Source organism: Danio rerio, chromosome 5 (assembly GCF_049306965.1).
Source record: "Danio rerio strain Tuebingen ecotype United States chromosome 5, GRCz12tu, whole genome shotgun sequence".
Lineage (NCBI taxonomy): Eukaryota > Metazoa > Chordata > Actinopteri > Cypriniformes > Danionidae > Danio > Danio rerio.
Genome location: NC_133180.1, coordinates 40,965,083 through 40,989,423, shown reverse-complemented (window position 1 = coordinate 40,989,423; position 24,341 = coordinate 40,965,083). Strand labels below are relative to the sequence as shown.

Below are 24,341 nucleotides of genomic sequence, written 5' to 3'. Positions count from 1 at the left end.
TACCCACAGTCCTGCTGCTTTTAAGAGCTCAAGATTGAAAAATAGATAAATTTGTAAGCAACAGCAGCAGTCACTGCTTTCGTTTCAATTATGCTCAGGCACGTCATCCTTTCATTATCACTCGAGGTATGTTTTTACATGCTTTCTTTTGCTTACAGTTATTTTTGTTAATATAGTTTAATTATCATCCTTTACAATAACATTTCTTTAATATGATTAACTCCCCATTTGTGTGTAGTAACTGCTGATCTGGGACCTTTAGCCAGGACAGATTACTGTGCATATTTTAGATGCATGACAATAGATCTTTTTAAATGTTAATTAAAAAATAAAAAAAGTTTTGTTGAATAAAAAGTGCATGTATACAGCTACACATTTACTTGTTTTGACACATTTTTATATGCGGCTAAGAAATAATTTTTTCTTTTTAATGTGGTTAGAAATGAATTTGGTAAAACCTTTAATCTGAGCCCTAAAAAGTCATGTGAAATAAAACCCAATTGCAATGCGACAAAACCCATTTGCTCATGCACAGTGAGCAAGCTCATACACAACACACACACAAACAGTGAAATAAAAGAGGGGGCATGTGGACAACACAACATCTAAATCAAGTCATTTTAGCATGTCAAAATCACATTTATTTATATAAAATATATTTTCCAAGCAACAAAAGTGTGGCTAGTGAAAATGGCAAGTGGCTAGTAATGTTGGAAATCTACTAGCCCCAGTGGCTGGTGATCAAAAAAGTTAATGTAAAGCCCTGGTTGTAATGTAATTAAAATAAATAAACTTAAGCATTTATTTAGTCCTTCCAGCATAAAACAATATGATAAACTGTGTACAGCTATTCAGCACAGAAACTCCATTGAAAATACTGGGGTAAAATAAACTTTCATATTTTAAAGAGATGGTGGGGAACAGTGGAATTAAGTAAATTGCTTGTCTGGTCTGAGAACCACTTTATATCATATATCTACAGTATCAGGCAGTGAAGATCACTGATTTTTAAAGAAAGCACATCTTAATTGTGGTGATTTTTGTAAGGGAAAGTTCATTGGAAGCCATTGGGCTGGCTGGTTGAAAAATTAGAAGTCTGTGTGCATGTATGATATTGTGCATTGTGAAAGTTTGCTGAGGGCCACTGAGAAGCACTGAGAAGATCAGTAAATCCTAAAATTAAAAACACATTGGTGTATTCATTTAATAATCATTCAAAGGCTGTTCTCTTATGGTGTAGGAATCTTCTGATATTGTTTATGCAACTGGCAGTTTGCTTTGTGTCCTGTGCAGGCTACAGATGGGAGAGACAGCTGGTGTTTCGGAGCAAACTCACCATGCACACCGCGTTTGACCGCAAGGACAACGCTCATCCTGCCGAAATCACCGCTCTTGCCATTTCAAAGTAGGCGCTTTGTGTGTTCTGTGGGGAAATGAGAATAAAAGAGAAGAAGTTTTCTGCTGTGCTTTTTATTGTTACTTAATAATAACACTGTTTGCTCAGAGGATATCTAATGAATTTTGTGCAAACAAGGAAGAGGGCTGACGGCAAGCTGTTGTTGTGTTTTCAGAGACCACAGTAAGATTCTCGTAGGTGACGGTCGAGGGCGAGTGTTCAGCTGGTCAGTGAGTGATCAGCCGGGTCGCTCTACTGCAGATCACTGGGTGAAGGACGAGCAGGTGGACAGTTGTTCTGGGTGCACCGTCCGCTTCTCCCTCACCGAAAGACGCCACCACTGCAGGAACTGTGGACAGGTCTTCTGCCAGAAGTAAGGTTATGTGCAGTAAAATGTATCATGTGCAAACAACACAATTTAATTAATGAATGAATTGGTTTATTTAAATTTTATTAGTTTATATAATTAATATTTTAGAATAAAAGGACTACTTCTGTTGCTGTTTTTTTTTGTTTTTTTTTTGTATTTTTGTGTGGTTGTTTTTAGATGTGTGTTGTTGTTGTTGTTTTTAGGCATATACCAGTAGGATTTCTTTTGGCTGATCCTGATTTTAACGAAAAACTTTCAGCTGATTAAGATACCAAAATTGGTCAATTGCATACAGTACCATACATAATTATTTAATAAACTTAAGTAATGAAAACCAGTGCTGTTGCTATGAGTAAATTATACATTTTGCTATTCGCTAAACTATTACATTTTGTTCAGATTAAGTTTAGATTTTAAAAAGTATTTAATGGTCTTGCTATGAGAAAAACATTGGATTATTCAAAAGAACTGCAGCTTATTTTTTTTGTGTGTAATTAATAGAACGTCAGTATCAAGCTTTTTCTTATTATTGCTGATACAAAGATAACTTTCAGTTGATGAATATTGGGGGTTACTACATCTGTGCAACTCTGTTCATTAATTAATTAATTAATTTATTTATTAATTAATTAATTTATTAATTTATTTATTTTTATTATATTATATTATATATTATTATATTATATTATATATTATTATATTATATATTATATTATATTATATTATATTATATTTATTATATATTTTGCTGTTTTTTTATTTGTGTTTTCTTGTTTTGCTGTTGTTTTTTGTATTTTTTAATTTGTTTTGCTGTGTTGTTTTTTGCTTTGTTCTAAGCGTTTTGTTTTGTAAATGCTTTGTGTTTTTTTTTTTTAATTTTTTACAAAAAGTGTTTAAAATGACTTAATGTTGTCGTTCATAAGTCTATATATTATCTTGTTCTATCAATTGGAAATGGTCCAACAATATTGTTCACATTTGCTGCAAATTCTTTTAAATCTTTTGATGACTAAAATGAGAAAATTAACTTTGTGTTTAATTTATTTGTTCTATTATTACTTTTCATACCAGCTGAAAACCACTGTAAATATTTAGTTTTTGTTTTTCGTTTTTTAATAATTGAAATAATTGAATTGCATACAATCAGTAAGCTCTATAATATATTACATTAGCATTATATTCAACATAGTTTCAGAGTCTACATTTTCAGCTCTTTTTCAATGTTTCACAGTTCATTGTTTGTTTCCCCTCAGGTGCAGTCGCTTCCAGTCTGAGATCAAGCGTCTGAAAATCTCCTCTCCTGTGCGAGTGTGTCAAAACTGTTACTACAACCTGCAGCATGAGCGCAGCTCTGAAGAAAACCCCAGAAACTAGATCACCCTCACCCACATCCCATCCTCAACCTTCCAAAACACCAACCACCCCCCCGCCCCCTCAAAAAAACACATAGTTCATCACTCCCACCGGTAAAGCACTGACATAGACCAAAATGAGGTCACTAATGCTCCTAATTTCATATATCACAGAATCGTGACCATTAAAGAGAGACGATTGTTAGTTTACTTTTCCATTCACGCAGTTTTCTTTTGGCAGTATGCGCCGTCATCTCATCGCCATCAACATTTAGATTTTAGAAAAAGCAATGCGTATAAAACTCTTCTCGAGATGACATTTGTTAATATTGTAAATACTTACAGTGACATTTTTAACTAGAAACCGTCAAACAAGAAGTCATTATTAAGAGATAAAAAAAAAAGATGAAATCAAAACACAACACTTTGCTTGTAAAATAGTATTACAGTATGATAAAAATCACTCCTGGCTTTAAAAGAACAAAACATGCGAGAAAGATAGAGAGAGAGAGAAAGAGTATGTGTGAGTGTGTGTGTGTGTGGTCAACATCACAAGTCACAGCATCCCAGTGAGAAATAATATTGGGGACTATGAATGTTGATAAATATTTGTGGGTTGACATTACTAGCTTGTCTAGTTATGCAAATGCTTAACTATTATATTTGTTTTCTGTGTTTTATTGAAGTGTTGCCCACAGTATCAGCCAGTTGCCATTCTGACTACTTTAGTTCACTTTTTGTTGCCAAACTGCCTTGATCTGTAACTACGATTATATTTCTTAACAGTCATATATAGGTCAATGAAAGTATGTAAATGTTGATTTTAGATTAAAGACTGTTGTTTTTATTGACAGGATTCATTCACAAGCTCGTAGCCAGCCTGGTGAAAGGGGTGGTTCTTTTTTGTTAAAAAGACCTTTATAGACCTTTTTACAGCTATTCGCCTCATTTTCTATTTAATTGCGAACTTAAGTATTTCTAGTTTAAATAGCTACTGCATTTTAGTGACATTTAAAGCACTATTTATTTCTGGAGTAGCTTGTCAGTTGGTCATTATAACTACACTTTTTGATGTAATAAAACATTTGCTAAAGATTTAGGATGGAAAAGAAATATGAAAAAAAACATATTTATACATATTATTTTCATCGTATATCATTAGAGAAAAAAAGGAATCTGTTTAAGTTTTACATTAAAAAATGCTTATTAAGGCTAACAGCCCATTCACACAGGGCGTCAGTATCAACGCTTCCCATTCACTTTGAAAAAGTGACAACAAGCGTTGCCAAACTGAATTGTGGGTCCATTGTCTGCTCGCTGCAGAAGTTGGGATTTTCTCAACTTTTCAAGTGCCAACGAAAGTGTCAGCCAATCAAATCGCTTTATGCAAATACCAAATAGACAGTAGTCGATTGCAGGCTAATTTTTTTGGCTGACGCTGCTATGACGATCACGTCAGACCCAACTTTAGACACGCCCTCTGTCAAGCGTTGACGCTGAAGCCCCATATGAATCGTGTGTGAGCCTATTGTCTTTTATTTATTAAGTAACAAACTGGCAAGCACATTCAATTTGGCCACTTGAATACAAAAAAATTACACATGATAATAAAAATAATAATAATGTAGAGCTTCACAATTTTTCTAGTCTCTCATGTAAAAAAAAGTACATTTGAAAATTGATTGATAACAACAATAGCCTAATTTGTATTAAAATGACCTTTTAGATGCTTCAAAATTTACTTTTAGTGCTTTAAACCATTTTATTGGTCATTTTTTCTTTAAAAAATAAGGCTAGAGATTGAGAATAAAAAATGTTTACTCTATTTGAAAACAATACTGTAGGTCAGTGATTAATGACTTCACCTACATTAAAGCAGGGATGTCAAACTCAATTCCTAAAGGGCCGCAGCTCTGCACATTTCAGTTCCAACCCCTAATTAAGTCCTTCAGGCTTGTTTGAAACCTACCAGTAAGTGTGTTGAAGCAGGGTTGGAACTAAATTGTGGAGGTCTGCGGCCCTCTAGGAAATGAGTTTGACATCCCTGCGTTAAAGCCTTCGATGAGTTATTTTCACAATTTATGATGGCATAGCAGTCAAGATAGGACAAATGAGTGTATGTAAGGACAAATTCTGGACCTTTCTCGGTGGAAGTTGGGTCCTTCGAACCCCCCCTGGCCACGGGCCTGATTAATACTTTAAAGTCGGTGTGAAATAAATTTTAAATGCTTATTTTGGAAGTACTTTAGGTTTTTTTTTTGGCTGAACGATTAATTGATAATCTTTGATCAAAATCTGAACATTTGCCTTCGCGTTCGGAGTGGTGGTTCTTCTCTATTGACGTTATTTTGACGGCTTCAGTCATGATATTCTTAAGCACACCCCTCTTACGTTAGTTTGCTGTGAGGGAATTATGTGCAATAGAAAGCCCCGCCCCTTACTTAGTATTCCATTTTAGATAGAAGTAAATCAACATACCGAATAAAAGTCTCAGCAACTTCCGGTTCACGCAAACTTTAAACGATTTCACCACCTGTCTAATAGAATGTTTTAGAGAAAGATTTCACCACCTTTCTACAAGAATGTTTAAAAAAGTACTGAAAGACTATAATTTAAATCAAGTTTTGATCATGCATTGCAAAGCTTTGTGTTGATTCTTTATCTGTCATTCATAAGCATATGAATAGGACGTCTTAAATCTTAGTTTAAGGCTTTGTTTTTTATTAAGAACGTGCATTTTATTATTTTCACTCTTCAAAACTCAGTTTGAACCATTTGCGATGTTGCACCAGTGTAAATGTCTGTAGTTTACGATAGCAATAGTTACTGATGTTTTCGCTCCACACACATTCAATGAATAGCCACAGCTTGAACATTACAGTGTGTAAAGAAAAAGGGATTTGACGGACTGTACGCATAGTTTCTACTACGTATTTAAGATGAGACAAGTCTGCGAAAGAGAGCGTTTGTTGTTTTTGATTTATTGATTTGATACTGTGGGCAATACTCTTATTAAAAGTGCTGCTTTGATTAATAGAGAGATATTTTTTCTCTTTCTTTCCTTAAAGGGTCTGACACTCACAAGTTTTAGAAAAAAGATGAAGATTTTGTTACATTTGCAGTTGTTTTATTCACCGTTGTATGCCAGCCTAATATGCACTCGTTATATAGCTGAGTTATTCTTTATTAATGTACTGTAAATCAGCGTGCAATCGTAACATCATGAAGCTGTTGGGATTTTGCTGTCGACAAGCAGCTCATAGATCAAATGGCTATATCAATCGGAAATTATTTTTGCACCTTCGCGTGTAGACGAGATAAAGAAATGGAGGATTCCCTGTTTTATCAGATGCGTTTTTATGTTTTGAAAGGCTGCGTTTCTTTACAGTGAGATGATCTGTACAAAGTATTTATGCAATTCTAAGGTTTTCTTTTTTTACGATTCTGACTCTTTTGTTATTTCTCAGCAAGTTCGGTTACTTGTTGCATGTCTAACACCGCTGACTTTCTGTGTCAGTGTATTGTACATGTTTTGGCATTATGTTTTATGAGTTTTCTCTCCTTTTTTTGGCTCAGTTTTTATTTGTTTGGCATTATCTAACGAGTCGATCCTGAAGGTTTTGTGTACAGTTTTAGACGGATAGACAGAGAACATGTCCCACGACTCTTGATCGACTTTTATATTGTATGTATGGATGTTGAGGACTGATCGCAGAACTGATTGTCCCTGTTTTGTGGTCTTGTGATAGACTGCATTACTACAGTATCTAGTGTGCAAAACTGTGGTAGCTGAATGTTCATTGTATATTTGTGTTGGAAAACAATGACATGAAACCCCCTTCCCCCATAAATAACCTGTTATTATGACGCAATAGATATGGTACTCATACTTTTTAATTTAATTTCAATTAAATACTTGCTGTTTACCACCACCGGAGTCCTCAAATGAGTTATTTATTTATTTATTTTTCTAGCAGTGTCATGCACAAAGGTGAAATATAGTAGGCCAAGAAGTGCAGTAAATAAAAATGGCAGATTTATGGTTGACCAAAAGAAAAACACTTAGCATTTTGCTAACAATTAACTGGTAATGTTAGTACACCTTAAGATAGCACATTAAAAGAACTAATATTTGTTTTGTACATTTACAATACACTAACAGCCACCAAGAACAAGTGCTGATGGGAAGCCACATTTTGAATCAAAGCTCATCATGAGCTGCTTTTCCACAAGCTTTAAATCATACAATAATCCTCGACCTAAAAATATGGAACACTTTACTTGAAGGGGATGTTGATAAGATTTACAATCATGACATGACACGGATATAAATATAAAGGAGGTTTTATGAATGCTTATGACAACAGTCATTAAATGTCATCATCTCAGTTATGTCTTTTTAAAGCAGATGTTTGATGTGTCTTTGACAACTTGACATTACCAAGGCAATCTCGTCATAAACCTGTCATAAACATGATTTTCATGAGGTTAATGTAATTAAGCTATTTGTATTTTTTTTAATTTCTCAATTAAAGTGTTAAATAAATTTAGAATAGTGCCATCTATGTTTAAGGATATTTTAGTGACATCTTGGATTTGTACCACTGTAGTTGAGGTCAAGACAAATATTAACGATATTGACACTGTTATAGTAACAATTAAAATCATGACATGATTGTTATGGCCTCATGACATTCATGTTTAGGACTGATTTATGAAAAGTTATATTGTGTTGGTAATGTAAAAGATTGTCATGACAAAGACACTGACAGGTTTTGTTGTCTTCGTAATGTCAAATTGACAAAGAAATCTCAAACAATGTCATATTTGCATTTAAAATGACATAACTGAGCCAATGATACTTAATGAAAGTTGTCATAATCTAATTCATACTGATGACTAGGCCCACATGGAATCTGTGGATTTCTGCAGATTTTTAGCCCATCATTGTTTCTGTTTATTTACTTGATTTACTTGTACTGTGTACATTTATATTTATTCGGTTTTTAAATTAATTACAGTGATATTATTGACTAATATGAAAATGTTCATCTGATTTATGTACATATTTAAATAAAGTAATATTTTCTGTCTTTTAGTAGATATATGTGAGACTTGCTTTGTTTACCAAATAAAGTGGATCTAATTTATTTTAAATATGGAATAAAAGTTTAAAAGATATTATTTTTTATACTCCAGAAAAAACAAACAAAAACGCTCTGGGGTAAGCTCAAATGTATGGTCGATGCTCTTTGGGTAAGGAATTCATCAAAACAGCAATAAGAATCAGTCCAAGGCACTCGAATAAAGTGAAAAAATGAAAAAGCCTTTATTCAAGTGGCTAAATCTCTAAAAACCTACGCAGAAGTTTGCCTTCATCAGGGTAACGAATAATGAAATGGTGAATGATGGTGTTACCCTGATGAAGGCAGACTTCTGCCGAAACGCGTAGGTTTTTAGAGATTTAGTCATGTGAATAAAGGCTTTTTAATTTTTTCACTTTATTCGAGTGCCTTGGACTGATTCTTGTTGATTTTATTTTTTATTTCACATATTTAGGTTTTGGTTATGCTACTCCCAAAATAATTCTGCAGAAATTCGCAGATTTTTACCAAAATTCTTGGCAGAAATAGCAAAAACGTGCGCACTGTCTGGCCCTGCGGCATGTCATTATTATACAGGTTTCAAAACAGTCTTTTGAACACCCTTTCAAGTAGTGTTACCAAATATTTTACCGTAAAGCGAAATGAATAAGTTTCACAGGGAATTTGGGGAACATCATTGTACGTTTTTTCACATTGCGTACCCTTTTTTCTGCATTGTCAGGATTACTCTCAAGATTTTAGACTTTTATCTGTTTAGTAACAAGATTGATTAAGTAATGGTCTTGGGACATAAGGGATTGCTCACCCAAAATTGAAAATTTACTCACATATTTAGTGACTCTCAAGTGGCTCCAAACTCTGTGTGTTATTTTTTTCTGAATACAAAAGAAGATATTTTAAAGACAGCTCAATAGTTAAAAGTTCCAACATTCATACTTCAACAGAAGAAATACAGTCAAAGAGGTTAGGAACAGGTAAAGAAAGTGTGAATAAATAATGACAGCTCTTTAAATGCTGCAATGTAAAGTATTTTTAACATCTTCTTTAGCTTACATCACTGACTTTTCAACTGAACAAATTACATCAAAGTTGAGTTGTGGTCAGGCTGTTGAGTTTATGGTTTTAAAGAAGTGGAAAACAGCAACTGCAAAGCCCAGTGTTTGATGACTGGTTTCCTGGAACATGCTGAACACTCGTTTGTCAAAGAGACAATCTATTAGAGAGTGGAACATGAATCTCTCAGACTGTTTGCAACATACATGTGTATATATGTGTTGAATAAGTCATTGTGTGCCATCTTGAGAATGTTAATTAGGGATAATTGTGCAATCTTAAGTGACGCATCTATTTACTACAGTATATTAGAATAACCTTTGTTAAAACTGAATGAATAAGCAGCTTTAAGAAAACACAACAGAACTGATGTAATTACAGCATAAAATATAATAAAGCATCTTGACATTTTGTGTTGCATACAGTGAATGGTAATGAAGAAAGTAAGCTGGAGTCTTTTTTGATTTTGAATCTACTGGGTAATCTTATGGAACTAATTAATTGTATTAATCTCTCATCTAAAGAAGAGGTTAAATCAGGCATGTCCAAACTCCAGTGTCCTGCAAAGTTTACTTCCAACACTAATCAGACACACCTGGGCTAGCTAATCAAGCTCTTAGGGTTCCTAGAAACATCCTTGCAGGTGTGTTGAGGCAAGTTGGAGCTAAAATCTGCAGGACACCGGCCCTCCAGGACTGAGTTTGGACATCTCTGGGTTAAATGTACAATGCGGTAAAATCACTTTCATAACTTATGCCCCCTGCAGGATTTTACTGTAAATGAAGTGTTAGTCAGAACGACTGCCTTCGTCATGTTCACTTTGACTGTATGGGGAAAAAACTCAAGGAGTGTGAATGATTGTTGACACTGCTATTCGGCCATCAATCTCATTTCATGGTAAACAGAAGAAAAAGGTTAACGCCTCCTAAAAAAAACTAGAATAATAAATTTGTCATTGCTCCCTATCTAGGCCTATTTAATAATGTTGAAGGTCGGAATTTTTTTAGTGCTGTTTCTGAGTGGCTGATTTTACTCATTCATTTACTACTTTATTATTTTTATTTATTTTTTATTTATTTATGACTTTTATGGCAAATTACAGTAAAAAAAAGAAGACAAAACAAAATTATTTTTCAAAAAGTATAGATAGTATCAACTTAAGCCATACCAACAAAAACGGTAAACAATAATGTGACTTAACAAAAACTACAGTTGTACAGTCTGAAGCCCACAATACACTCTACTTAGGAAAGAAAAAATCAATTTGCTGGAACAAGGACTTGGTCTGTAGTTGACAATAAAACATGTTCTTGGATATAATTCATAAATGGGTCCCAAGTTTTCTAAACTGGTTAGATGAACCTCTAAACAGTCAAATTTTTCCAACTTTACAAAGAAGAGGACATCACGGATCCACTGTGTTTCTGATCCTTCCACCTTAGCGATATTAGTCGCTTGGCCAGGAGCACAATAACAGCTATGCAGTCAGATTGTATTTTTGTAAGATTATATGACAGGCAAAATTCCAAAAATGGCAATCAGTAGGCAAGGGGAGATAAATATACCAAAAAAATAAATAAATAAAAAAACAGAAATAGTTTTAAAAATAGTGTCCCAAAAGTAATTAAGCATTATACAAGACCAAAACATATGTGCATGAGTGGCTGGGGTGGAATTACAGCAATTACAGGCCGGATCTATATGCTGAAAGTGCTCTGAGAGCTTTAGGTTTGTCTAGTGTACACGATGCACAATTTTGCACTGCAGAAGTCCATGTCTTGCACAGAGGACTTGTGAATTCTGTATAAGACTGATTCCCAATCCTCATCTGAAATTGTGATTCTCAGATCGTCTTCGAAACAGATTTTCTTTGGGAATAGGGTGTATCAGTTGGTGCCATAATTTTATAGTAAGTGATGATATTATTCCTTTCCAAATTGTGGGCCTCTCCAGAAAGTTATCAAATGAGGAGCTAAGAGGCGATGCCGGAAAATGAGGGAACATTTTACGCACAAAATCGCGAATTTGGAGATAACAGAAAAAGTTGTTATTTGGAACAATAAACTTTTCACATACCTGCTGAAGTGAAGAGAACATTTCCTCATGGTATAACTCATTACTGTAACACCTCTAGTATTCCAGGACGCAAATGATTCATCAATTGTTGATGGACTAAAAACCGGATAGAATGAATGGGAGATTTTGGAGATATGGTTTGCCAACCAAAATGACGTCTAATTTGTTTCCAAATATTAAGTGTGGATCTTACCAGCAATTTTTTTTTTTGTAAATTTGTCATAAGGGAAGGAAGGAGAAGCATAAACTAAGGCTGCTAGGGAAGAGGGCAAGCATGAGGTAGACATAGGATGTTGCAAAAGACTTTTACGCATTCTAGCAGGTTTACCATTTCATATAAATGAAGTGAGAGCACTGTCCAGCCTATTAAAAAAGGAATTAGGGATAAACACTGGGATACATTGAAACAAATAGATGAACTTAGGTAGCACATTCTTTTAAATAGAGTTTATTCAACCTGCGACTGATCATGGAAGAGAGGCTCAACACTTTAAATCTTGTTTAACTCGCTCCAGTAGGGAGATAAAGTTTTCAGCAAAGAGCTTAAAATAAGCGTTAGATAAACGTATGCCTAGGTATATAAATAAATTTGATATCTTGAATGGAAAAGATTTAAAGGAAAACTCACGGGCAGTATTATTCATTTACTACTTTGTACCCATCCAATTATTTCGAGCGCACATCTGCTATACACTTGAAGCACAGTTTCCTATTATCCAATAAAGGAAAGGAAAAATGCAACAAATGCAGCAGCAACCTACTCTCACATTATAGGCCAAGTTTACCTCAGAATCAGCTCAAGGACAATGGAAACACTGGGAAAATAATTATGTAAATAGAAACTAAGCTAGCAGTAGGTGGCTTCAAGTCACTGTTCTAATTTGATTTGATTCCTTCAATTATTTACAAATCACTTTTATGTACAAAAAAAAACCAATTTGATTAGGATTGAAATACGAGAATAGGTGGATTCGTTCACTCTGAAATGCCTGCTCAATGAAACTGAAATGTCTGGTTTTAAACCACAATATTTTATTAGTATGATGTAGAGCCTCCTTTTGGGGCCATTACAGCATCAATTTGTCTTGGGGATGACAGATACAAGTCCTGCACAGTAGCCAGATGGATTTTGAGCCATGTTTCTAGCAGAAGAGTGGCCAAGTTATGTGATGTTGGTGGAGTAGAACGTGTCCTGACTCGCTCCTTCAAAACATCCCAAAGTGGATCAATAATATTTAGATCTGGTGACTGTGCAGGCCCTGAAATATATTCATCTTTAATTTCAGGTTTATCAAACCTCTCTATCACCAGTCTTGCTGCGTGTTTTGGTGCATTATCAACCTGATACACTGCACTGCCTTCAGGATACAATGTTTGAACCATTGTGTCCACATGGTATTCGAGAATGGTGTGGTAGTCCTTGGCAGCGACGTACCCATCTATCACAAGTATTGATATTGCAGCCCAAATCATCACTAATCCACCACCAAGCTGACTCTGGGCATGGGTGGTACACTTCTTTGGGGCTTGTCCACACCATAACTCTCTCGGATGTAGGAAAGACAGTGAAGATTGGACTCATTAGAGAAAAATGATTTTTCCACAGCCCATGATTGCCGCTGCTTTGGCATTAGCACGAGTGACCAAAGGTTTTGGCTCTAGCAGTCCGGCCATGTGCAATCATCATGTGGAGCTTCTGTTGAACAGTTTAGGTGGAAATGGGAGAGTTAAGGTGCACATTTAATTCTGGGTCCACAGTTACTCCTGTTGGTTGTGATTCTTCTTCTTGGTGGTATATGCTGACATTACCTTGGATACTATTGCTCTTGATACATCGCAAAAACTTGCTATCTTGATCACAGATGTGCCAGCGAGACACACAAAAACAGTTTATTCTTGTTTGAACTCTGATATATCATCCATAATGTTATGTCCATTGCAATATATTAGGCAAAATTGTGCAATTTCTCTGGTAATTGACCCTTTGCTAAGCCACACACAAACACCGCCATCCACCAATTATGGCTTAGCAACCGTAGCTACGCGCAAGGGCTCTGTCAAGCTTTCGAGCGAGGGACACAGACCAAAGCGATGTGCAAATGGATTGTGCAAATCTGACACCCGGTATCCTAAAAGTTTGAACAGGATGGTGGAATGTTTTCCCTTTTCAAAACCAAAAACCCAAGAGAAGAAATGCCAGCGTGGATCAAGCTATGTGAGAGGCGCTAAAGGAGCAGAGTTAAGGTTAAACATTAATTTTGTTTACGATATTCACATTCAGTGATAGACCGACGACAATAACTCTCACACCTCTTACCCTAAACAGAACTAAACTGTGTTTCCTCCAAAAACACAAAGCAGGTTATGTTTCCCAGCTGTCTTTTTCTTTTTTTCCGCTCGATATTATGAGCAACTTTTCCGTTGAAGCCTTCGCCATAGTAACTTAGTCATACTAATAGCGAATACGTCCTAATGACACGAGTTATTGATAGATATTGAGTTATTGACAGTAATAAGCAACTTACTGTAAATTGTATCATTGACAGAGTCAATGATGCTAATATTCAGCACAAATCCATCAGTTTCCCCTTTCTGGCGGCTCTTTCTATGAATTAATTATGTAGAAGCACTGTCCATGCGTGTCTCCTTGTCGGTGAGTAACGCTATTTTTCATTACACAACAATTAGTCTATCAGGCTTTTTGACTAAAAATAGAGAAATCATGGGTTCATTTAGATTATTTTTAAATTTCACCTCTCCTGCTGTGCATGATCTAAGCTGTTGAATGGTCAGCATATAAGTCGGCTAGGCTAACCTAGCTTTAATATTGATTGAATTTTTCTCTAATCCGTTGCCTATTATGTTGTGAATATACCCCTGTAATGCTTACTGCAGTCCTTTTTTGTCTGGCTTTCTCGGATATCTCATCTGTAAGCCAAAAATGACATTATTTCCCTGCCAATTTCTGACACCAGGGCATACACATTGTAAAAGCCATGCCAGGCACGAAAGCTTGACAGGCGTAGCAACACTAACTAAGGAGAGTGGGGCTTAGCGAAGGGTCAATTAAACCTTAAACCTTCACACCCTGCTCTTACTAGTGGAACGTGCAATCAGTGAAGATTGGCCACCAGGCTGGTCAAATTTATTCATGAAACCTCCAACATAAAACTGGACAGTGTTTCAGTCTCAGGGGGTTCCTGCACACCAGAAGTGCCATTCGGCCATGCAGTGCCATGCATTTTAGAATTCTAAACATAGGTTAAGAGACATGTTTTTATGGGTAGGTTTAAAGTGTTGGATCAACACTTGTGATTATAAGTCAACACAATTTGCAATGGGTCAACACTGTAATTATAAAGGTAATTACAGATTTTAATTACATGTGTAATTACATGCAGATACTTTTTAAGGCCTGCAATGTAAAAACATGTACATATGTTCATTGTACCAAATGCTTTAAATGTAATTACATAGTAATTACAGCCACAACATACAGTTGGACCCCTAGTTGTTAATGTTTGATCAGTAAAACCATCTGCTGTTCTACAAAAAAGTCCTCCAGCTCAATTCACAGGATCCTATTTTACCAGTTTTCCACAGTGGCTTTGTTTTTGACATTTATCATATTCGAGGAACATAAAAACTCTACATGAAATAAGAAGGGGATTAAATTTTAAACAGAATTGAATACACGTCTTGTTTTATTTAATTTGTTTGCATTCAGTACTGCGCTTCAGCATGTTTCTCAGAAGACAAAGTGTATCAATTCTTCTTTTGAAAAAGCTCATTGGGTTGTCTTTTGGAGTTTCAGAAATCTTCTGTATAGAAACATCATGGAAAAATACTACTTGTCTCTGCACTTGTCTTCACATGGGTCTGCTAATAAACTCAGCAGTTGGCCATGATGACAGAGCCTTGAGGAAAAGAAACAGCGACTGATTTCGCTGACTTCGAGCTCCAGCCGCAGAGTGGAGCAGTGTTTCCTCTTTTATATGTTGAGTCACTGGGTGAGTGAGCGAGGTAAAGAGAGCGAGAGAGGTTGGTCTCTCACTTAACTAACAAAACAGCAGTAGTTCTGCGGGCATAAACAAATGCACGACACGCAGGCTTTCTGTCCCTCCACCTGCCGCGAGAGACTCTTTGATGGTCGGGTAAATTAGCCGGATTACCAAGAGTGACACATGCCCGCGCTCTGCTTCATTTAACGCGGACCTCCGACATTATCTATGTATTATTTTGACTGAAATAAGACAAAATGACGGAGCTGAGACGGCGAGGAGGAGGGGACCAGGACAGCGCTGAAAACATCAGTGACAAGGTAATATTCTCGGTTCATTCAGCTTTATTTCCCTCAATCGACTGCGAATGACCTTCTAAGCTAAGCAGCTAACGAGCGACCAGTCAGACCGCTTTAACCTGAGCTTTTATTACATGAAAAACAACTCGCTGAAGGTAATGTTGGGATTGTTTGTGGTGACATTCGTGTTAAGGGAGTGCTCCTTTAATTGATTTCATCTTTAAACGGTCGCTTGCCTAATGTGAAGTTGCTGAGCCAAACACTCTCCAAAGCCAGAGTCAGTGGCTGTGTCGCAAAACCAAGTGAGCAACCTACATAGACAGCATTTTTGGGCATCGTAGACTCGTCTGGAACATTCTGAGCACTTGAGTCATCTTATAGCAAACAGTGTAGGTACTTTAGACATACACAACGTTACTGTAAATGTAAAGAGTGGTCAGAGTTTGTTTGTCATAGAGTTGCTTCATATTAGCCTATTTAAATTAGAGTTCAGGATCAATGTCATAAATAAATTGCTATTCCCAAAACTATAATAAATAGTCATTATTTAATCACCCATATGTTGTTAGAAACAAGCATGCTCTTTACTGTGGTACACCAAAGCAGAAGTTGGCAGAATGACAGGAGCGTTCTCCATTCATTTACAGTGCATACAGTGAAGGTGAATGAAGTGCCATATAAAGAAAGTTGTGCAGTTTAGAAAAAGAGAGGAGAGTTAATTAATGAGGACATTGTTATTTTTGGATGAATTATTCTAAGGTTATCCAAGTAGGCTGGTAGGGCATCCCCAGCATTAAACATATGCCAGAGTAATTGGTGGTTCGTTTCGCTGTGGCAGGGACTAAGCAGAAGGTAAGTGAGTGAGGTTTTCCAAGTTTTTGTTTTGACTGTGTTTAAACAACATTTTTAGTTTTCATTTTTTAAGATGTTTTATTATTGTACACCTTATTAATAGTATGGTTAAAATTGACTGTTGCCAATAAAAGAACTGTTCACCCAAAACCTCAAATCTACCCACCGACAAGTTGTTCTAAACTTGAGTTTTCTTTTTTCTGCTAAACACAAAAATAAGACATTTTGAAAAAAAAAAAAATTGTTAACCAAAAAGTTTATGGTCCCTATTGCACTTGGGGAAAAAGTACTATGTGAGCGAGAGGGGACTAACAACGTTTTTTTTTTTTTTTTTGTGATAGAAACTGGTACAGGTTTGGAACAAGTGGAGAACAAGTGAATGATTGCATTTTTGAATGAACTATCCATTTAAGTGAAGGTATGGGATAGAATTATGGGATGCAAATTGTGGTCATGAAGAATCAATATGTTAATTAGGGCTGCGCAATATATAATTTCAGCGTCAATCGCATCGATGTGATCATTCGCAATAGTCACATCGTGAGTAGGCGCAATGTTGACTGGATTATAATCGATCATTTTGCAAGTTTTTTTTTTGTCAGTGACTGCCTGTGTGAAGCTTTTAAATGTGTAATTGTACCATTTTTAAATTAATAACTATTGCTTTTATTAAATTGTTTATAAAATGAATTTTAATTTGTATCTTTTTCTTATTTATTTTATCTATGCTTGTAGATTGTTGTTATATTTTGTGCACCCTTTATAGAGAATCATCCCAATCAATCTAAAATTATAAATTATTTCCAAGTAGTTATTCAAGTCATCTAGCGAAATTGTATTCATATTGCAATATATATCGCAGATTAAAAAAATATCACAATGTTAGATTTCTCCAGTAGCGTGCAGCTCTAATGTTAATGTTAGTTTAAATATTAATAAACTCAAAATTGTCGTCACGGTGGCGTAGTGGGTAGCACGATCGCCTCACAGCAAGAAGATCGCTGGTTCGAGCCCCGACTGGGTCAGTTGTCATTTCTGTGTGAAGTTTACATGTTCTCCTAGTGTTGGAGTGGGTTTTCTCTGGGTGCTCTGGTGTCCCCCACAGTCCAAAGACATGCTATAGGTGAATTGAATAAGCTAAATTGGCCGTATGTGTGTGAATGCAAGATTGTATGGTTGTTTCCCAGTGTTGGGTTGCGCAAAACATATGCTGGATAAGTTGGCGATTCATTCCGCTGTGGCGACCCCTGCTTAATAAAGGGACTAAGCTGAAAAAAAAGGGGTAAATGAAGGGAAAACAACGGTCAATATGCAAACTAATAGTTAAAAGTGAGAATTGCTCCCCGTTCCAAAGTGTTACCCAACATTTATTCATTGTGAAACACATCGGGTCCCAATAAACTTGTAACCGGACTAGAGCTCCGGTGTGTTTTTTCAGGATGGGAAAGAATGGGTATATTGTGAAATATTTATTTACAAGCTGAAAAAATACATTTCGGGTCAACTCTGTAATATTAGTTTTCATCAGTTCAAAATGTTTAGTTGAAAAATGATTGAACATGGAAACATGCTTTAGTTCAGATAATGTGTGTTGATGACATTGGCATAGATCATGTATGACAACAAAACGCTTGGCAGCAGTGAGAACAAGTTAAGAAGGGAGTGACACCACAGTCGTCCAGCAAATTTGAACTCATGACTCAGTAATTACAGTTACAAATGTGTTTAGTCACAGACAAGGCTTTTGAAGGAGATCTGTGTGTGATCTTGTCGTGTCTTCACTCTATGTATGCCCCGGGCCAATCTCAAATGTCAGTATTAAGGCAGATCAAGGCATTTTTGACCAATCAGTCTGGATATATGAAGACAGACTCAGTGACTGCGCAGTGGCGCAGTAGATAGTGCTCTCGCCTCACAGCAAGAAGGTCGCTAGTCGAGCCTTGGCTGGGTCAGTTGGCATTTCTGTGTGGAGTTTGCACGTTCTCCCTGCATTCGCATGGGTTTCCTCCGGGTGCTCCGGTTTCCCCCACAGTCCAAAGACATGCGATACAGGTGAATTGGAATGTGTTTGAATACTTGAACAGTGCATTCTTACTTTATGCTGTTGAGCTGAGCTTTTCTTGATAAAGTTCTCTTGGAGAGTCTGTGTGTACAGTGTTTGCAGTGACAGTAGGGCCAAACGCATCATGGGTCTTCAACCCAAAACTTTACATAAGCAAACAAAAATTGTGGCATGGCGTTCTGACATCAGGTCAGACTTTGCTGTGTATATTAATGTTTACAGTGTTGGGTAAGTTACTGTAATAAAGTGATAACTAATGACATCACCAGTGTTGTATTTAAAATGCTTTACTAATTACCCTATCTGAAAAGTATTGAAATTACTTAGTAATTGAACTTTAGCTGAATCTTTTATTAATTTAAATTCAGAGTTTTGGAATTCAACCGTAAGCCAACATTTTAGCTTATTTAAAACAAAGTTGCACTTTTTTTTAGTAAGAAAATGTAACTTTCATTAAACAGAATACCATGCTCTAAACATTTTTCTAAACAAAGAGCACCCTTATTGACACATAGTTTGCTCGCAATTAAAAAATAAAATAATTTTCTAAATAATTCCTCTGCAATATATTTTATTAACAAAAAATATTTAAAATATTCTGCAAAAAAACAAACAACTAAATTACTTAAAAAATAATTTAATTAATAAAATTTACTCCGCAAAAGCAAAACAATAAAACAATTTAATAAAATTACAGTGAAAGTATAGCTAGCGTAAAAATGGGTTGGAAAAGTGGGCGGTTCGTTCCATAAGCTGTGGCGATCTCTGGAATAGAGACTTAGCCACAGGAAAATTAATGAATGAATTGAAGGTGTAGTCTTTTAAATGGCATTATTTTTTCAAGATGAGTTATTTCATAAAGTTGTACTGTTTATTTCAACATGCATTTAGATGTTTATTTGTGTATATTTCGTGCTATGCTATATCAGTTCATATGTATAAGTTACTCATGCTCATGTATTATATAGTATTCTATTGCTTTTAGTTGCTTTGGGCCACTACTTCTGTTAGACTGGACACTGTTCTTCGACTCTGTGTTTTGTTATAAACAACTTTATGGCTGGGCCAGGTAGTTTACCTGGGAAGAGCAATGCTAAATTCTAATCAGATTGCTAACTTCATTTCCTTCTATATGCTTGCGTCTGGTCCATTAATTGTATATACTGGCTCAAGTTATATATATATTGCATTTCACCGTGAGAAATACAAGGTGTGGTGGTGCATGAGCCTGTGAATGGGTGAAAACGTGTGTCTAATGATGTGACTTGGGTAAGTGCAAAAAAAATTCCAGAAATTTTAAGTCCATTTACAAACCTAGAAATTGGCCCTAGAATGAAAACTCTGTTTTTACCTTATTTGGAAGGGTTGAGTTCTGAATATTAATGAGCTCTGCTCTGATACTTCTCTAAGCTCATATTTTTAATGCTCCAAAGCGTAATGTCATCTGAAATATTCATGTGCAAAATAATCATACTTCAGTTGTTAAGAGTCGATGTCTTGTCAAATGACAATAATTTCAACTGAAGTGCAGAAGCGCATCTACCTTTCTGAGCTTTCTGTCTATAATTGTTCTTGAGTTATGTGTTGAGAATATAGGATAGAGTGCATGTGAAATTAAAATTTACAATGTTTTGCTAGCTCACATTGTTATTTTAAGATAAATAAAGATTATGTGCAAGTTAATCTATTGATTTTATTTATTTATTTATTTGTAATCTTGTTTGGTCAAAGTGTAAACATTCGCTTCTGCTTTTGTAGTGGTGGCCCTTCTGTTGATGCAACCTAAGGGCTTTCATACCAGCTGTATATTAATACCCTTTACCACACCTCTCTAACCATTAGTTTGATATGAGAGTATAATGTGCAATATAAAGTCCTGTCCCCTGCTCAATATTCCATTTTAGTTGGAAATACTTTAACATACGGATATAAAAAGTCTCAGCAACTTCCATTTCTCACGAAATTTAAATCATATTTATACCCAAGTAACCCAATAAAAAGAACTGACATGTTTTTAGAGTTATACTTTGCAGGTTTAATGTGTAATATCAAAGAAAAATGTAAACCTCTGTGTAAAAAGATGAGTTTTATTAAGTTTATTGCTGCCCTTATACTCCAAGAAAATTATAATAAGAGCTGAGTGATATGACACAATGCATAAACATTCATTAAACAATTCTATTCTGCAGTTTACTTGTGTTTGTTGCCTCGTTACACTGTGGCACCTTTAATAAGCAGAAACCCTTTCAATCATTTCACTGCTTATTGTGCAGAAATACTATCAAAACATTTAGAGGATGTTTTTAATAATTTCTGTAATGGCAACTGTTTTATAATTTATATGCAAAAAAAGTAAAAAATATAAAAATTTAAACATCGCATAAAAACTATAACATAAATATTAAAGCTATTTGCCACCACAGAATAACAATTAATCACTACTCAAGAATTAAACAATGAGAATCATTAGCTAACAAAAACAATCAAACTACACTGTAAAAAAACAAAACTTAAATTAGTAGTTTTGTTTATTATTTATGACTTTGAATTGCATTATAGGACCTTGATCTTTCTTCAACTTTCTTTAACAATTTTGAACATTGAAAAAATCTCTAAAGGGATTTGTATTGACATTTTTAATAGTTTAAGATGATATATTGTCTGGGTTGGTGCTGTATATTACCCTACAAAAAACCTCGTAATGAACTGCCAGTACATTCTGTTATTTTACTGACTTATTTATCTGTATATTATCTTTTATACATTATAATTTAAACTACTAAAATGTCAATAAATGTCAATGTTAAACTGTAGAGTTAATTTTTTTTAACATCAAAATCCGACAAAATAGAGTTCAAGGCCCCAAATTGCATTTCACAGGTGTAAATAAACAGAAAACACTAGAAACTGTTAATCAACAGTTATTTTGTACAGTGTACAAACTAAAGTTCAGCTTCATCCGAAAAACAATATCGAGAACAATGGCATGTCAGGCAAAATTATGTTATCTGTGATAATTGTGAAATAAAACAGTTAAATGGAAATAAACATAGCAAATTTTGTCAACCCACAAAGGCTTTAAAAGAACATTGTGTCATAGTTCTGGAAAGCAGTGACCTTATAAGACCTTTATAAGCGATGTCTCATGGCCCAGAGCTTTGCCTGTCCATCTAAAGGCCCTCAGCCAGTCCTCTATCAAGGTTAGTCTCTCCATCACTCATAGTATTTACAGCTCTGCACTTTCAATGATGACAGAGGTCATCTACAGAGCTCAGCCTCATGGTTTATTGTTAATATCTTGTTTTCTTCTTGGTGAGAAGAGTAGAGTCATTAGCCTCACTCTCTGTGGGCTTTAGTGTGGTGCTCTGCTCAGCAGTCTTTGGAGTTCAGTGGACCGTCATAACCTCGTCCTGCAGCCTGGCCTCAGTGATAAATTCATGTCTATCTCGCCATACTCGGGTTCATGTCCTACTTCTGCAGTTTATTAGAGGAAGCTAGTTACTCGACATCTATGATCATATCATTTGTGTGATTTTAATTACAAAGTTTGTCTTAGGTCTGGCTGTGTAGATAAATAATAAACAGCCAATATCTTAAAAATATAGGCTGGTACTAAGCCACAAGTAGGTCTGTCACAATATCTGTTTTTTATTGTACGATATATTGTACCAAAATATATTGCGATAAATGATATTATCGTCATTTTAAGACCATTATGAATATTGCCATATTTACCATTATTATGTAATGCCAGAATTGTCCAAAGAACACATAATATTTTATTCTTAAGAATATCTAACTTAATTACATTCATTTTAACAATTTAATAATCAGGCATTGGAATCAGAAGGTGAAAACGCACATCCTAAACAAACAATAATACATGCTAACAAAAAAGTAGAGATAAAGATATTGCACAATCAGCTAAAATGTAGCTAGAAATGGTTTTATGTATGTGCGATATATATATTATCACTAAAAATGATGAGGTCATGTCCATGTGTTGTGCGATAAGTCAATATATTGATTATTGTGACAGGCCTAGCCACAAGTTAATAGTGAAAATCAGTCTCTAATACTAAAGTGCTACTTTGCAGATTTGCATTCAAGATTCATTTACATTTTCTGGGAATTGTTCCTTCTCAGTTCTTAAAGCGTTCCTTTGTTCCATCTGTTTTAATGACAGATAATCTGACCAATTAATGTCAAAATTATGTGCTCCCTGAGCATTTTGACTTTTAAATAAAAAAAAAAAAATATATATATATATATATTGAAGTTAGGGCTGCAAGATTCTGGCAAAAATGTGAATCATGTTTTTGTTTTTTTTTGCTTAAAATCAAGATCACGATTTTTTCTTGATTCTGTAACTGTAAAATAAAAGGTAACATGATCATTATTCTTTTATTATTGATAATTCTCAAACATATGGTAAAACAACTATGTGTAGGTTTACTGTTGCTTAAAATGCTACATTTTGTATAGTCATTATGGTGGACTTGAACAGACTTACAAAATGTCCTGTTTGTTAATTCACAGTAAAATGATGAAATCAGAATATAACTATTCATAATGAAAAAGTTGATTTATTATGTTTTAAGAGATGTGCTTTTCATATGTCATGGACAACATTATTAGACCATTTGTTTTCACTGGTAAAAATAGAATATTGTCATTATCTGATTCCTTCTTGCATTATATTCAACATTATATATAGGCTAGGCTAGTTATACTGACACAGTAAACATTTATTTTCATGCACAACACTATGTGTTCGATATGAAAGAAAAAAACATCAAATGCTTGTCGTGATCCTAACTCTAAAATGCCATATCATTATTGATGTGCGCACAGGTTTCACTTTCACTTCCGAGTGCGGCTGCCGTCACTGTGAGAAAAAACAAACACATGCAAATCATTCTTTCAGCGCGGCACTCAAACGATCGCTCTGTGCAACAAACTGAACGTTATTTACAACTTTATTACCTGTTATTCACAGCCTATGCAGGTTGTGTTCCGTTCACTGAAGTAGGCGTCATGCGTGCACGCGAGCGCGTTGTCGGTAGTAAACAAAAGCTCGTGGTCAGCTCACTTGTGATTTCGCGACCACGAATACATCATTACATGAAGACAGAAATTACATTTTAGGGTGAATTATACCTTATAAATAGAATATGTGACACTTTTAATGGCAATTGAAGGTGTCAATGTTGCTGTGAAGACTTGTGCGAATGCCTTGCTTCTCTTCTGACCTTGAAAATATAATTAGCTGAATCGTAGAAAAAACTGAATTAAGATCGTGTGCAGGGTTTTCCCCCAAAGCCCAAACACATGCGCTATAGGTGAATTGAAAGAACTAAATTGTCCGTAGTGTATGTGTGAATGTGAGAGTGTATTGGTGTTTCCCAGTACTGGGTTGCAGCTGGAACGGTGTGTAAAACATATGCTGAATAAGTTGGTCGTTCCTTCCACTGTGGCGAACCCTGATTAATAACGGGACTAAGCCGAAAAGAAAATGAATGAATGAACTAATTGGAACATATATGTATTTGTAATCGATTATACCATGTTTCTGTATATATCTACTCTAATGTATAATGTGCTAGTAAAACACATAGATACACTAGTAAGTTTGCTTCCTTTGCTATATAGACATTTTATGTGCTGTGTCCTGCTAACCACATGGTGGTAAGCAACAGTGCTGTTTATTTTCCCACAATGCAACAGTGGACTAATTATCACAGAATACCGTATACAACGGTGCGTCAAGAATTC

General features: G+C 35.2%; 2 protein-coding genes across 39 annotated transcripts in view; both read left to right on the top strand.

The window, feature by feature from the left end:
* Nucleotides 1-7,050, top strand: part of wdfy3 (WD repeat and FYVE domain containing 3) — a 147,924-nt gene extending 140,874 nt beyond the window's left edge. For all 37 annotated transcript variants that reach the window (XM_073951250.1, XM_073951245.1, XM_073951247.1 and 34 more), the window contains 3 exons: nt 1,294-1,405; nt 1,572-1,769; nt 3,020-7,050. In XM_073951250.1, coding sequence (XP_073807351.1) covers nt 1,294-1,405; nt 1,572-1,769; nt 3,020-3,140 — 431 coding nt within the window. In that variant the 3' untranslated portion in view covers nt 3,141-7,050. The remainder of the gene's footprint in view (nt 1-1,293; nt 1,406-1,571; nt 1,770-3,019) is intronic.
* An 8,373-nt stretch (nt 7,051-15,423) lies between these two features.
* Nucleotides 15,424-24,341, top strand: part of cds1 (CDP-diacylglycerol synthase (phosphatidate cytidylyltransferase) 1) — a 35,691-nt gene continuing 26,773 nt past the window's right edge. For both annotated transcript variants that reach the window (XR_012406197.1, XM_001341863.9), the window contains exon 1: nt 15,424-15,673. Coding sequence is in view for 1 of the 2 variants with exons in the window: in XM_001341863.9 (XP_001341899.2) it covers nt 15,611-15,673 (63 nt within the window). In the remaining variant the exon portion in view is untranslated. The remainder of the gene's footprint in view (nt 15,674-24,341) is intronic.